Source organism: Amblyraja radiata, chromosome 2, assembly GCF_010909765.2.
Source record: "Amblyraja radiata isolate CabotCenter1 chromosome 2, sAmbRad1.1.pri, whole genome shotgun sequence".
NCBI lineage: Eukaryota > Metazoa > Chordata > Chondrichthyes > Rajiformes > Rajidae > Amblyraja > Amblyraja radiata.
In genome coordinates this window covers 106289211-106305455 of record NC_045957.1, presented here as the reverse complement: position 1 = coordinate 106305455, position 16245 = coordinate 106289211, and the positions used below count along the sequence as shown (strand labels likewise).

The 16245-nt window shown below is 43.5% G+C and overlaps 1 protein-coding gene across 1 annotated transcript; it reads left to right on the top strand.

The window, feature by feature from the left end:
- Nucleotides 1-7186: 7186 nt before the first annotated feature.
- Nucleotides 7187-14339, top strand: rpp38 (ribonuclease P/MRP subunit p38). Its single transcript, XM_033012853.1, has 2 exons — nucleotides 7187-7432; nucleotides 13041-14339. The coding sequence occupies exon 2, from the start codon at nucleotides 13086-13088 to the stop codon at nucleotides 13995-13997; it is 912 nt and encodes a 303-aa protein (XP_032868744.1). The 5' UTR covers nucleotides 7187-7432; nucleotides 13041-13085; the 3' UTR covers nucleotides 13998-14339.
- The last annotated feature ends 1906 nt before the right edge of the window (nucleotides 14340-16245 follow it).

The window sequence follows — 16245 nt, the reverse complement described above, 5'->3', positions numbered from 1 at the left end:
CCGGGGCAGCAGGGACAGTGGCCGTCCGCTGGAGTGGATTTGGCCGAGCAATGTCACTCTCGTAGCGACTGCTCAGCGAAACCTGGCACTCCTTCAACCCTGGAACTGTTTGAGATGGGAAGCGGCTGTAAAAGGACAGTGCAGCTGGGGGGAGGGGAGAGGAGGAGGAAGTGTTCCTTTCCACAGCATGTGGGGAGTCTGGCCTGGGTCAGCACGGCCTGGGCTGCACAAAGTAGCAAACTTGGCTGGGTCGCCAGGAGTAAAGTTGCGGGGAGGGCAGGAGCGTTGAGAAGGTGGGGGTCGAAGGAGACAGCCACGGCTCCCCCTCCCCCCACCCCCCATCACTGGATCCTGATTTTCTAACCCACAGGCCAGTCAGTGAGGATAGGTGACAGTACCTCCTCCACAATAATTCTCAATACAGGATGCACTCTCAGTCTACTATTATCCCTTTACACTCATGACAGCACAGCCAAGTTCAGTTCTAATTCCATCTACTTGTTTGCAGATGGATGACTGTTGTGGGCTGAATCACGAAAAATGGCACGACTAAGTACAGGAAGCAGATAGAGAGCTTAGTGATGTGGTGTCAGGACAATGGTCTCTCCCTCAATGTCAGCAAGACAAAGGAGCTAGTTATTGATTTTGGAAGCATGGTGGAGTACATGCCCCAATCATCATGAATGGTGCGGAGGTGAACATGAACTTAGTTTTATGTTCCTTGGCATTAATAGTACCAATGATCTGACCTGGACCAACCACATTGGTGTGACAACCATGAAGACACATCAGTGTTGTAGGAAAGAACTACAGATGCTGGTTTAAACTGAAGATAGACACAAAATGCTGGAGTAACTCAGTGGGACAGGCAGCATCTCTGGATAGAAGGATGGGTGACGTTTCAGGTCGAGACCTTTCTTCAGACTGAATCAGGGGAGAGGGAGATGCAGAGACAAGGAAGTGTAAAGTGTGAAAATGAGACAAAGGGAATACAGATCAAGGAAAATGAAGAACACATCAATGTCTCTACTTCACAAGTTATAGGAGTAGAATTAGGCCATTTGGCCCATCGAGTCCACTCCGCCATTCATTCATGACCCTTGACACCCATTCTAATCAAGAATCTGTCTATCTCTGCCTTAAAAATATCCACAGACGACCTCCACAGCTCTCTGTGGCAATGAGTTCCACAGATTAACTACCCTCTGACTAAAGAAGTTCCTCCTCACTTCCTCTCTAAAAGAGCGCCCTTTAATTCTGAGGCAATGACATCTGGTCTCAGACTCCCATCAATGGAAACATCCTTTCAACATCCATTCTTTGCCTTTCATCTGTAAGTTTCAGAGGTCCCCCCTCAACCTAAACTCCAGCGAGTAAAGGCCCAGTGCTGTCAAATGCTCAACGTATGCTAACCCACTCATTCCTGGAATCATTCTTGTAAACCTCCTCTGGACCCTCTCCAGAGTCAGCACAGATATGGGGCCCAAATTTGCTCACAGTACTCCAAATGTAGCCTGACCAGCACCTTATAGAGCCTCAGCAATACAGCCTCAGCAGTTTGTATTCCAGTCCTCTTGATATAAATGCTAGCATTGAACTTGCCTTCCTTACTACCGATTCGACTTGCAAATTCATTTTTTGGGAGTCCTGCAACAGCACTCCCAATTCCCTTTGTACCTCCGATTTCTGGATTCTCTCTCCATTTAGAAAATAATCTACACCTTTCTTCTTATTCCTAAAATACATGACTCCGCACTTTGCTATACTGAATTTCATCTGCCATTTCTCTGCGTACTCTCCTAACCTATCCAAGTCCTTCTGCAGTCTTTGCTTCTTCTACTCTGCCTGGCCCTTCATCTATCTTAGCATCATCTGCAAACTTGGCCACAAAGCCTTCAATCCCTTTATCTAAATCAATGGGCCCGACTATGGGTGAACTGGGGTTGGGGACTGGACTTTGTGCCTTCCCTCATGGTGGGAGCCATTGTGGGGGGATGTTCTATGTGTTTAAGACTCTCATTGGTGTTATGTCTGTATTCTTTTTTTGTGTGCTGCAAAGTGGCAAAAAGCATTTCACTTCACTACACCTGGGTGTATGTGAATGTGACTAATAAAATACCTTTGATACCTTAACATACAACATGAAGAGAAACGGCCCCAGCACCGACCCTTGCAGAACTCCACTAGTCACTGGCAGCCAACTTGAAAAAGCCCCTTTTAATGCAACTCTTTGTCTTCTGCCATCCAGCCAACTCGTTATCCATGCTAGTTTGGTGGTCTCAAGAACGACAACTGAAGTTTTTGAACGGATCTTTATTCGAAAGTTCGGTTTTCAGTACACATGTTCTCTAGACACGTCTGGCCACATCAGTGGTCAGCGCTGAACTGCCACGCGCAAGCAAAAACCGCGCGAAAACAAGCGGCCCCTCCCGAGTCACATGACCGTGGCTTCCGAACGCCGGGTTCGATCTCTGCGTATGCCAGCAGGCGCCGCTACACTAGCATCTTTAATACCATGGGCTCGCATCCTCCCTAGCAGCCTGACGTGCTGCACCTTATCGAAGGCCTTCTGAAAATCTAGGTTAGCAACATCTACAGCCTCCTGATATTCACTTCCTCAAAGAACTCCAGCAGATTTGTGATTTTGCAATTTCTTGATTTCTTGTCTCCATGGTTTCTTTTCACCCCCTTCACCAGCATGACTTGTTAACGATTTGCAAGGAACAGAACAGAACGCTTCCATGCTGTGCAATCACATGCCAAGGTGCGTAGATGTATCTAATTGTTCACGTACCATTACCAACTGGAATGTGAACCGGACAGACTCGCGTACCGTGAGTGGTGGAACGTGGCCTGGACGGACTCGCGCACAGTGAGTGGTGGAACGCAAAGATCTTATAGCGGAGCAAGATGGCCTACTCCAACGCAAAACGCGTAGTACGGTCATGGGCAGATTCATGGGTAATTATAGGACCCATTTTAACAACCAGCCTCCGCCATCTTGCTTCCGCCATCTTGCTTCCGGCCAAAGATCGGATCTTTGCTTCCGCCTCCGCTCTGGAATCTAAAGAATCTTCTCTTTGTCCATGGCGGTGTCCACATCTACTAGTCCTGCATTCTGCTCTGCTGTAAGTTGCTCCAATCGTCAATGACCCGACTTGTCTTTCTTCAGGTTGCCCGTTAAGGAGGAAAGGTAAGAAAACATTTATTACTTCTGTGGCATATTGAACATTTTATTTAGTCTGTTCAATCTCACAGTAGTTAGATCATTGAGCTCAGATAGTCGAGTCTTCATGGCAACATTCTCTTAAAAATCTTCTCCTCAAGAGCATTTTCTTTCTATCTCCGTGTTATTTAATGCAGAATAAGAACATATTGACTCTGTTTTGTACTGAGAATTTTATTAAGTCTGCCCGAACTTTCACTATAGTTCAGATCTTAGAGCTGGTTACTCCCCTTTCTCTCAGAAACAGTCAAGGCCTCATGGCAACATCCTTGTACTGAGAATTTTATTAAGTCTGCCCGAACTCTCACTATAGCTCAGATCTTAGAGCTGAGTGCTCCCCTTTGTCTCAGGTACAGTCGAGGCCTCAATAGACATTAGGTGCAGGAGCAGGCCATTTGGCCCTTCGAGCTAGCACCGTGGTCATAGCTAATCATCCACAATCAGTATCCCGTTCCTGCCTTCTCCCCATATCTCCTGACTCCGCTATTTTTAAGAGCCCTATCTAGCTCTCTCTTGAAAGCATCCAGAGAACCTGCCTCCACTGCCCTCTGAGGTAGAGAATTCCACCGACTCACCACTCTCTGTGAGAAAAAGTGTTTCCTCCTCTCCGTTCTAAATAGCTTACTCCTTATTCTTAAACTGTGGCCCCTGGTTCTGGACTCCCCCAACATCAGGAACATGTTTCCTGCCTCTAGCGTGTCCAAGCCCTTAACAATCTTATATGTTTCAATAAGATATCCTCTCATCCTTCTCAACTACAGAGTGTACAAGCCCAGCTGCTCCATTACCTGCATGCTTACTTTCATAGACTGATGTACAAGGAACCCCAGATCCCGTTGTACTACCCCTTTTGCCAACTTGACGCCATTTAGATAGTGCTGGAATAGGTGCAGGAGTACTAGTTACCTCATGGCAACATCCTTGTAAAAATCTTCTCAAGAGCATTTTCTTTCTATCTCTCTGTTATTTAATGCAGAATAAGAACATATTGACTGCATGATATTTTCTGTAATTTCAGATGTCGACAGTGTGTCCAGAATACTCGCCGACATGATCTCCTACACTGAACTGCGGAGTATTTGTTAAATAACTGCCATCTTATGTACATTGTGTGAAATTGTGAAATTGTGATTTGTTAGCTGCGCAAAACAATACAAATGGCGATTTATTTATTATTGTATCTACGTTGGACGTTTGCTCTTTGGTGCAAGCAGGGGTGGGGCTATCATTGTGTTACATACGTTGAATTGTACATCACTTTCACTGGTTAGCTGATATGCTGATCACTGCAACCCTGTATATCTCGCGCACAGAATAATGTGAATTATGTAAATCTTACTATGTATGTCAGAAATAAAGTGTTAACCATGTTAATGGATTTCTATTATGAATTATTTAAAATTGAGTGGGTTGGTGCAATATGCTGTTAATGTGTCGTTATCAATTATTCAGTGTTAAAAGAGAAATAAATTACAATAAAAGCGAAAAGATGTTCCTTCCACAGCGTGCGGGGAGTCTGGCCTGGATCAGCACGGCCGAGGCACCAAAGTGAAGTTGCGGGGAGGTTTACAATGTTTTTTATTTAATGTTGTCCCTTGTCTAGTCTGAAATAAAGTTCATCATTGGATATAAAAATCAGAAGAAATGTAAATGTGTGTGTAATATTATTATATACATCTATATCACATTCATATATGTGTGTTCTTTCCAGCACAATCTAATCAGTTGTATGCTCGCTGAATAAAACCATCCTTAAGTTATACATCATTTGTAAATCTTGCTTAAACAAATTTAATTTTGTGAAATACTTAATTTAGATAACCCCGCCATTACAGGCAGATCTCATTCCACTCTCTGGCTATTGGGAAGACCAGACCCATTTTATTGTTGAGAAACAACTCCATAGACACAAAAACATTAAGTAACATTCCAGGGCTAGAGCAACTGGAATCTTCATATTGTGATTATTTTCCCAAATACTGCAGTTGTGAACAGTGTGATTAAATGAATGAATTACAGAGTGCAAGTGTAATACAAAATCAACTCAAACACAGCATATGAGCCATTTAAAAAGAAATGATTTAAAAAACATTAAAAAAGAAAATTATCAGAGTCAACTTTTATAAACATTTAATTCTTTAAAAAGAACTATGAATCTAACCCTATATCACACACACAAACTGTTTCCCCGCAATGTTGATTAAAGATTATAGGGTGATTTCACGAAAGGTCACGGGAGCGTAGATCCGCACCCACGTGACCGAAAATTTTAACTGGAGTACATGCGTCACTTCCGGTACATGTTAGTAAATGGGAAAACACGCACTTTCACACCCGTTAAAAACATCGAAAACGGCCCGTTTTTGAGCTGCAATTAACTGTACCAGTCGGGGTGACCGTGAGGAACAGCTACCTAAATTTACAGTTAAAAAAAAGATAGAAACTAAGGTAAATTCAAGAGGGAGCTGAAGGTGTCAAAACGGCGGAAGTTGATAGCGGACATTTGCCGTGGAGATTTAAAGATCGAAAATATCGGGAATTATCGCGTTTGCTCGCTGCATTTAATCAAAAGTGGCATTATTGACTTTTTATCTTTATTCATTTGCAAAATCGCCCATGGTTCTCAGGTGGGTTTTAACATGCAAAATGAAAATGCTTCTGAAGCTCCATTTACCATTTAAATAATCGTAAACTATCAATGCGTTTTGAAATAAATTGATAAATGGGATAATTGTCAGCTGTTAGTTGGACAAAAGCAGGACATTTTATTATTTGCCAAAATAGATTTCTCAATGTTTCTTGTTTAAAGCCTGCACAATCACCCAAACTACTTATTTATTTATTTTTCATCTAATAACAGACAAGCCTGCAGCATGGAATGATGTCAACAATCCTGCTTGGGCACCCACTGTGAGCAGGATAGACAATGTGCACAAGAACGCCATCAACTTGCAGAACTATAGATGCTTGAGCTGCAACCAAACCTGCTTTAATACTCTCTTCTTGTTGCACGTGCATGGCGTTCCCATTCCTTAGCTTGCATCTCAGTAAAATTTATTTCAAAACGCATTGATAGTTTACGATTATTTAAATGGTAAATGGAGCTTCAGAAGCATTTTCATTTTGCATGTTAAAACCCACCATGGGCGATTTTGCAATTTTACTGACGGATTTTTAACTTTTAATACTTTTCATCTAACAAATGAATAAAGATAAAAAGTCAACAATGCCACTTTTGATGAAATGCAGCGAGCAAACGCGATAATTCCCGATATTTTCGATCTTTAAATCTCTACGGCAAATGTCCGCTATCAACTTCCGCTGTTTTGACACCTTCAGCTCCCTCTTGAATTTACCTTAGTTTCTATCTTTTTTTTACTATACATTTAGGTAGCTGTTCCTCACGGTCACCCCGACCGGTACAGTAAATTGCAGCTCAAAAACGGGCCGTTTTCGATGTTTTTAACGGGTGTGAAAGTGCGTGTTTTCCCATCCACTAACATGTACCGCAAGTGACGCATGTACTCCAGTTAAAATTTTCGGTCACGTGGATGCGGATCTACGCTCCAGTGACCTTTCGTGAAATCACCCTATACTGCGAGTCGGGTCGAGTAGGTTCCTTACTACAAAATCAACTCAAACACAGCTTATGAGCCATTTAAAAAGAAATGAGTTAAAAAACATTTAAAAAGAAAATTACCAGAGTCAAATTTTATTCTTTAACAAGAATTAACAGAATTATGAACGAACAGAATTATGAATCTAACCCTATATCACACACAAACTGTTCCCCCGCAACGTTGATTACACTGCGAGTCGGGTCGGGCCGGGTAGGTTCCGGTTACTGGAATGGACGAAAGAAATGTCCGTAGCGTACTACACGTCAGCCCATTGCATTGCGCAAGATCGGCCTATCTTGCTCCGCTATAAGATCTTTGATTACCAACACCCGCTGTTCAACTGGAATATGAACCGGACGGATTCGCGCACAGTGAATGGTGGAACGTGGCCCGGACGGACTCGCGCACAGTGAGTGGTGGAACGTGGCCCGGACGGACTAGCTAGCGCACCGTGTGCGTGGAATGTGGCCCGGACGGGTTCGCGCACCGTCCATGCAGAAACCTGGAGCAGAACCGGTGTTTTGATGTTGGAAGGCCTTGGACACATTAACGGAGAGTCTCTGGTGAATTTGTGCCGCTTAGCGAGGTGAGTAGCTTTCCGTGCAAACCGCTGCCCAGGCTCCATGGAGCTTTTAGTCCTATGCTACAATACGCTGCTTTTAATTAACCAGAAATAAAATGTACCGTATTGTAAGACATTGACTTTTAATATTTGTAGAGCACAACGTGATGAGATAACGATTTTGTTAAATGGAAAATTGCTTTTTGAAAATGTTACTTTTGGCGATAACGCCTCATCCTGTGATGTTACATTGAAATATTTTTAGTACCATGTTTCTAATCGTGCAAGAAGAGGGGCAGAGAGAACATGTACAATCATTTAATCCAGGTTGGAGGGGATAAGGGGCAGAAGCCGGAACTTGTACTTGGAACTTTGGTAATAGTTAGCAGCAAAGATCCTATAGCATGTTTGGTTAGCAGTACTATTCACACCGTGCCGAGACCATTGTATCCCTCTGCTCCAGACCATTATCAAATGCTTGCTACCACTACCAGCAGAAACAAAACATGTTGGAAACGCTCAGCAGGTCTGCAGCAGACATGGAGAGTAAAACAGTTTCAGGTCAATGACTCTTATGGGGATAATTGCTTGTTGCTGAGTTAGCAGTGTATTTTTGAAAATAGGTCGATGGTGGTTGCATGAATGTGTAGGAAGGAACTGCAGCTGCTGGTTTACGCCGAAGATAAACACAATGCTGGAGTAACTCAGCTGGACCGGCAGCATCTCTGGATAGAAGGAATGGGTGAGGATCTGGGTCGAGACCCTTCTTCAGACTGAGCTCAGTCTGAAAAAGGGTCTCAACCCGAAACATCACCCATTCCATGTTTCCAGAGATGTTGCCTGTCTAGCTGAGTTACTCCAGCATTTTGTGTCTATCATCAATCTTTCCTGAATCTAGCATGTCAAATTCTCTAAGAATTTTCCATGTTTTGATGATTCTCTCATTCCTCTAAACTCCAGTTTATTGAATCGCTCCTCACATAGCAAACCTACAGAGACTAAAACTGTACACAGTGCTCCAGGTGTGATCTCACCAGGGCCCTCTGCAATGCACTGACTTCCTTGTTCCTGTAATCAAATCCTATTGTAATATACAATGCCCTCCATAATGTTTGGGACAATGACCCATAATTTATTTATTTGCCTCTGTACTCCACAATTTGAGATTTGTGAGAATAAAAATTACATATGGTTAAAGTGCACATTGTCAGATTTTTATAAAGGCCATTTTTATACATTTTGGTTTCACCATGTAGAAATTACAGCAGTGTTTATACATAGTCCCCCCCCATTTCAGGGCACCATCATGTTTGGGACACAGCAATGTCAAGTAAATGAAAGTAGTAATGTTTAGTATTTTGTTGCATATCCTTTGCATGCAATTAATACTTGAAGTCTGCGATTCATGGGCATCACCAGTTGCTGGATGACTTCTCTGGTGATGCTCTGCCAGGTCTGTATTGCAGCCATCTCCGGCACTGCGGGCGCTGTTGAGTTGCTGCTGGGCCGTCCCCTCCCGGGTGTTCCGCCCCTGTACGGGGGTGTCCTGCGCTGGCGGGGCGGTGGCGGCCCCGGACTTGTAGCCGGCATGGGGGGGGGGGGGGCGCTGGCTCCGGATCTGCTCTTGTTCCCAGGGGGCTCCAGCAGGCCAGGGACCATCGGCTGCGCCTCTCGCCTTGTCTAGTGGCTGTCGTTTGGCCCCCTCGGTGCCTCGAGCGCCGGTCATCGGCCGCTGTCCCATCGGTTGGCCAGGCGGAGTGGAGCTGGGTTTGCTGCTTCACTGCGCTGGCTGTGGGCCTGGGGATCGCAGCTCTGGGCCGATGTCCAGTCGGTCTGGAAGTCTTTAGCCGGACACACACAAACACAGGCATTCACGCTCACAGACACAGACATACACACAGACGCGCACACACACTCTATCTCTCTCTCTCTCTCTCTCTCTCTCTAGTGGCAGTTCTGCACCCGGGTTCGATCCTGGCTACGGATGAGGCACGGGTCTGTGTGCGAGCAACTGCCGTGAATGTCTCTCCACCGGTCCAGTCTTTTCCCCCGTCTCCCACCTCACCCCGCCCCCACCGTCTCCCACTCGCATCTGCCCGTTACCTCGCTGTTACACCCAGCTCTCCTGCTACCTGGCACCCCCCCCCCCCCGCGTCTCCCACTCGCATCTGCCCGTTACCTCGCTGTTACACCCAGCTCTCCTGCTACCTGGCACCCCCCCCCCCCCCCATTCCTCAGATTAAATATATTTTTACACATAAATCATGAATAATAAAGATAAGAATTTATGCACAGGTTATACAGTCCCATTATTCCTTGCGTTTTTCAGAATACCAAGCTCGCTTATTGGGTTCAGATCAGGTGATTGACTTGGCCTCTAAAGAGTTGTCCATTTTATAGCTTTGAAAAACTCCTTTGTTGCTTTAGAAGTATGTTTGGGATCATTGTCTAGCTGTAGAATGAACTGCCGGCCAGTTCCGAGGCATTTGTTCGAACTGGAGCAGATAGGATGTGACGTGGATAGGCTGGGTGAGTGGGCAAATGCATGGCAGATGAGGTATAATGTGGATAAATGTGAGGTTATCCACTTTGGAGGCAAGTAGACTATTATCTGAATGGTGGCCGATTAGGAAAAGGGGAGATGCAATGAGACCTGGGTGTCGTGGTACACCAGTCATTGAAAGTAGGCACTCCTCCCGCTCCAACGGCTCCTGGGCCTCTGTGAAACAAAGCCCAGCGCTCGGTTTTTCAACTCACTGCCCGGACGCTGCTCCTCCCGCTCTAACGGCTCCTGTTATACCATTATACCATTTGTCTTATTAATCACTTGCTGCACCTGCACATTAGCCTTCAGTGACTTGTTTACAAGCACATCTAGGTCCTTTTGAAATTTAACATTGCCCACTGTTAAATATAGAAGTGATGCCAGAACAGGCTAAATGAAGCTAGCTAATTGGGGCTGTAATTTAAAACATGGTAAAACTTTGATGACTATGGATTGAATAATTATTTTATATCGTATGGAAGTACAAATAAATTGTCCGTTCATAATAAACATAAAAACCATCTGGAATGAAAACTATAAATGTCAGAAAAGTGAAGCGATGTATAATCAAAAGTAGAATTTTTAATTAAAAAAAAATTCTTAGTGTGTTAAAAGTTTGTGTAAATGTTCCCCGGTTTGTTTTATGTGGGGGTCGGGGGTAACTCTTTTTTCAGTTTCTTACCTTGCCAGAGATGCGATTATTTTCCGGATTGCATCTCCGATCGCAATGTGGCCTACCGTCGGTGGAGTTGGAGGCCTCCTCAGGCTGACCTTGAGCCCTACCGCGGGGCGTGGACTTAACATTGGAGCCGATCCCTTGCCTGGGATCGCTCCAACCACAGCCTGCGGACTTTACCATTGTAAGCTCGTAGTCTCGAGAGAGAGGCTAGTCCGGAGCTCCAACGACGCAGAGGCTCGACCAGCCCCAACGCGGGGTTTGATCGCCGGCGAGGGTCAGCTCGACATAGATTACAAGACCTACACCAAACCCAAACCAATTAGAAGCAGACAAGGGCATTCGATCCAATTTGTGATTCCAGCTACAAAGACAGATATGTACAGCAATTCGTTCTTCCCCCGCACAATTAAAGCATGGAATAATCTCCACCCTACTATAGTTACCCAACCAGATGCAACTAAATTTAAAGTAGCTCTTTCTTCCCAATAACCCTTTCTGGCTTAAGTCCTCCCTCCACCACCTCCAGTTTAAATTCCATTTGGAATATTTTGGAGGACCAAGAAACCAAAAACCAAGAGGGGGAGCGGACATTCCCCCCCCCCCCCCCCGATGCAGGAGCTGATTGCCCCGATGCGGAGGGCCCAAACGCCACCGGCTATGGGACTCAAGATCGTCCCGTCAACAGAGGGCTCGAGGCCCACGACCGTGGGAGAGCAAAGAAGGGAAGAGATTTGAACTTTTTTTCGCCTTCCATCACAGTGAGGAATGTGGAGGAGTCACGGTGGTGGATGTTTATGTTAAAATGTATTTTGTGTGTTCCGTTGCTTTTTATTTGTATGACTGACTTGGCAAATGAAATTCCTCGTATGTTGCAAAACATACTTGGCTAATAAAGTATTATTGTGATTGTGAATAGTAGAGATGATTGTCACCAAAGTCTAAAATGCTTGACAGGCCATCTCATTCTATTTGCTAGTAAATTAGATGAAAAGTAAAATTTCAGAAGTTTGATCTTGGAGATGTAAACTATTGATCACTAGGGTAGCGCTGAGATGGCAACCTCACCAGCAGCCTGTGTTATTTCAACTTTTTAAATTTTTTTTAGTGTGTCTAAAATGTATGTTTTAATGTTTCTCGTATGTCTTATGTGCGGGGTGGGGGGAAATAGGGGGAAACTGTTTTCAGTCACTTACCTCGTGTCATATCTGAGTCCACACCTGCGGCCTAACAACTGGATTGGTGCGGCCTTTCCTGGAGACCGGCCCGGTGCTTCAAGCCCAAGCGCGGTCTTACCTTTGCGGAGTGGGCGAATCCTTTGCCGAGGAGCGCTGAGGAAGTGTTCCGACCGCGGGGCCTGTGGACTTTAACAGTGAAGCAGCAGTCTCCGGAGTAAGAAGTGGCCGACTCGGGAGCTCCATTCCAGAGTGTTTTGATCCGTCCCGACGCCGGAGTTTCGATCATCCCGACGAGAGGGCTTGAACAGCGACCATCGGCAACGGCCCCGTTCAAAGGCCCCTGTACCTTAATTGGTGCATGTGACGATAAATGTGAACTCGAACTTGAATTTCTTTTAATGAACATTTGCCTACAAGTTTAAACTGAAAAGGAAAGTTTATGTCTGCTGACAAAAACTTGGAACACTATCTTAAAAATTAACTTCTACAATGGCGGGGACTATCTTATGTATTCTTGCAGTTGCAATCGTGCACAGCTGTCTCGGTGGATGAGACTAGTCTTTTCAGTATGCAGATTTATAATTTGAATTCTCACCTCTCTGGTTTTAGTTTGGTTAACCAAACTGTTAGACTCGTTCATAGTAAAACTCCAATAAGACAGGCACCATGGTTAGGACATTTGAGCAACACACAAAGTTCTGGAATAGCACAGGTCATGCCGCATCTGCGGAGGGAATGGATAGGCGGTGCCTTGGGTTGGGATCCTTCTTCAAACTGATTGTAGTAGGGGGGCAGGTCTTCAGACTGGTTGTAGAAAGGGGGGGCTTGGGCACAAACCTTTCACCCACTGCAATCATTCTGAAGAAATGTCGCCTATGCATTTCCTCCATAGATGCTACCTGACTGCTCAGTTACTTCAGCGTTTTGGTAAAGATCCCAACATCTAGTCTCTTGTGTCATGTTTTGTACTTTGATAGCAGATTGTACCCCAATATACATAATTTGCTTTATTTTAAGATGGTACAAAATATTGCACTACATTTTCCAGTGAACCCTAGAGGTAGCAAGGAAACATGGAACCCAGGACCCTGCTGAGTGAAAAGAGAGTGCAGCATACATCATCTCGTGAACCAGATGCCAGCCCGTAGGGATTTCTGATAGAGAGCAGAATTTTTGTTTTCATTGAAGTTTGTTTGCTTGCTTTTCAAATAAACCTGTGTTTTATTTTAACAGGTTGACAGTTTTATACATTGGATCTTATTCCTCTCAAATCTAAACATGGAAACCCCAGCCAAAGTAGTGCAAAAAGGGGTACGGAAAATGCGACCGCCAAAGGCTAAGATTTCGTTCAGCAATCCATTTGTTTTAGAGTGGAGCCCTTTGAAAAGGGAAAATATGGAATTCATCCTACAGAAGGTACAGGAAACATTTCAACAGACTAACTTGTACAAACAGGAACCTATTCAGAGGCCCAGGAAACTAAGGGCTTCCAAGACGCCAAAAAATCAAGAAAATAGAGCTATGGAAGGAAACTATGCAGAAATCAGCGAAGGCCAAAAGAAGACAGAACATTTGAAAGAAGATGATAAAGTGATCAAGATTCCAGAGGCCAAACAAGGATGGACTAATGTGGATCTTAGGAAACAGCTGGCCATTGGAATCAATGAAGTAACTCGGGCTTTAGAAAAAGATGAATTGTGTCTGGTTCTGGTGTGTAAGTCAGCAAAACCCCCTATGATGACCCAGCACCTCATACAGCTGAGTGTAAGTAGAACGGTCCCTGCCTGTCAAGTTGCCCGACTGAGCGAAACGGTGGCACCTTTGCTGGGTTTAAAATCCACACTTGCACTGGGATTTAAAAATAATTCAGAGACTTTTATTGAAATGATTAATGCCATTGGCCCACAGGTGCCTCCTTTAAATGTTTCGTGGATGCAGCAAAGTCAGCAAGTTGAGAGTGCCCCAGGATTGGAGTCGCTGGACTTTAAAGAGACCAGTGAAATGCCAAAGAGTGAAGAAATGGACGTCGCACGTCCACAAAGTCTGAAGCGTAAATTCGAATCAAGAGAGGTTCCTTTAGAATTGTGCAATACAAGGCAGCAAGGAGCAGGAGTGACATTGCTACCTTTAAAAATAAAGAAGGTGTTTCCAAATCCAAATAAAATTCGAAAGCCAAAAAAGAAAAAGTAACAATCAGTTGCTGGGATTCTAAATTAGAACTGGAAAATGCTGGGAATTGCATAACGTCAGATATCATTTGTGGACACAACAGACCAAGATAAAACATGGTCAAGAATGCTCAATTTTCGACCCAGTTGGACAGTTAGCATTTCACGTCAATAACCTTTCTGTTTTTAATATAGGTTTCAGATTTCTGCCATGTGCAGTCTTTATTTTCTGATAAATCAAGGATTTGTTGATGGACCCGTTAACAAAACTGAACTTAATTGTACATTATAAAGGAACAGAAGAGTTGGGAACACAGTTTCACCATATATAATGTTATAAAATAAATATTTCTTGCAATTCCTTTATGTGAATCTGGGATTTCTTTTAGTTTCCTATCATATACAGGATAGTTTTGAATTTGAATTGAATTTGAATTGATTTTATTAGGGACAGTGCATATTAATAAACATTTGCATGTAATATGCAAGATTGTAGCCAGTAGCTAATTTCCATCTTTAGTCCCACACAAGGTAAACACATCCCAAACAAGGTAAAAACAAAAGACAAAAACAAAACAAACAAAGTAAAAAAGTAGCAATAAAAGAGTACCATAGGATAATTTTAAGGTAGATTATGATTGCAATTTTGATTTTGCAGTAACCATGTTTTTAGATGTTTGGTAAATGAGGCAAGGGTTGGCAGATCCCGTATGACGCATGGTATCGCGTTCCAGGTCTGCGACGCTCGATATGAAAATACTGACTGCCCAAAGACACTTTTCCTAAACGGGACTATACAATCACCCCTGGAGGCTGCTCTTGTCGACCTATTTGTGTTTTTCTTTATGAAGTCCTTTAATGGAGGTGGGGCTAGTCCACGGAAGATTTTGTAAACCAAAATCGAGTCCGAATATTTTATTACGTTTTCCCAGCTCAGCAGATCAAATTTCTTCAGGATGCTACAGTGATGGTACATTCTGGCCTTTTTGTCAAGAGTTTTTAGGGCTTGTTTATAAGCAATTTCAACAGGCTTTAGTGTGGACTTACATGCCAGTGACCAAGTTGTTATACAGTAGGTCATGTATGGCACAATCATTGCATTAAAGTATAGTTTGCATTAAAACCATCTAAAGCATTTTTAAACTGTTCTAACTGATACATTATTTATTCTCTCATGTATGTTCTATACTAATATCAGTACAATGAGTGAAAAATTAAGGCCAGATGAAGGGTCTAAACCTCAAGCGTTGTCTGTCTATCCCTCTACAGATGCTGCTTGACCTACTGTAATTCCTCCAGCACTTTGTTTTTGCTCCAGATTCTAGCATCTACAATTCTTGTGTCTCTTGCATTTTTCTCCATGGGATTTTAATGCTCTAGTGAACCTGTTTGATTTGTAGTTTTTTCTGTCAGTAATATCCTTGCATCACTTTACCTGGCAGTTCTTTATGTATTGAGTTCAAATTTCTGAATTTGGTAATTTCATTTTCCAGCAATGACATTTAAAAAAAAATTCAAATACAACTTGAGCTGTGAAGTATCAGGTGAGAGATTGGGCTGAGGCTCTTGCCTTCCCTTTATTTGCACTGCCCATGATACCTAGACACGTAGTATCCCACACTCCAGCCCACTATTCATGGTTTCTTGGATGAGGATGTTAGTATCCTCTAAACCACAGATGCAGGCTTTCGTAGAAAACTATTGTCATTGCATGTTTAGAAGATGTATTCCTAATTTCATCTGCGTTCTTTCTTCTATCCGATTTGCAGCCTGCCAGAAAAGATCCGATTTTATACCCTGGTATTTACCTGTTCAAAAATCCGAGTCTGTTTTTTGTCACATCACAACAAATGTGCCCTGGTTAAACTCGTCATTCATTGTTGATCATGCCTTCATCAACTACCTGCATTTGATATCTAACTGTATTATAATTTGTATATGTCACAGTGCAGACAAAGTCTTCACTTCCTGCCAATCTGATGGGTGCTCAATACCTAAATTTATTTTACTGGTTTCTTCCACAGGTCCCTCTAAGTTCAGCTTATATAGCCAGCTCAATTCATAATTTATTTGATTCCACAACCACTATACCACAAAGCTGGGTGGCAATGTGAACTGTTAGGAGGATGCTATGAGGATGCAGGGTGACATGGACAGGTTGGGTGAGTGGGCAGATGCAGGTTAATGTGGATAAATGTGAGGTTATCCACTTTGGTGGCAAAAACAGGAAGGCAGTTTATTATCTGAATGGTGTCAAGTTGGGAAAAGGG

What these genes read in the sequence shown, in the direction of transcription:
- rpp38 (XM_033012853.1), top strand. Translation starts at nt 13,086, where the DNA reads ATGGAAACCCCAGCCAAAGTAGTGCAAAAAGGGGTACGGAAAATGCGA.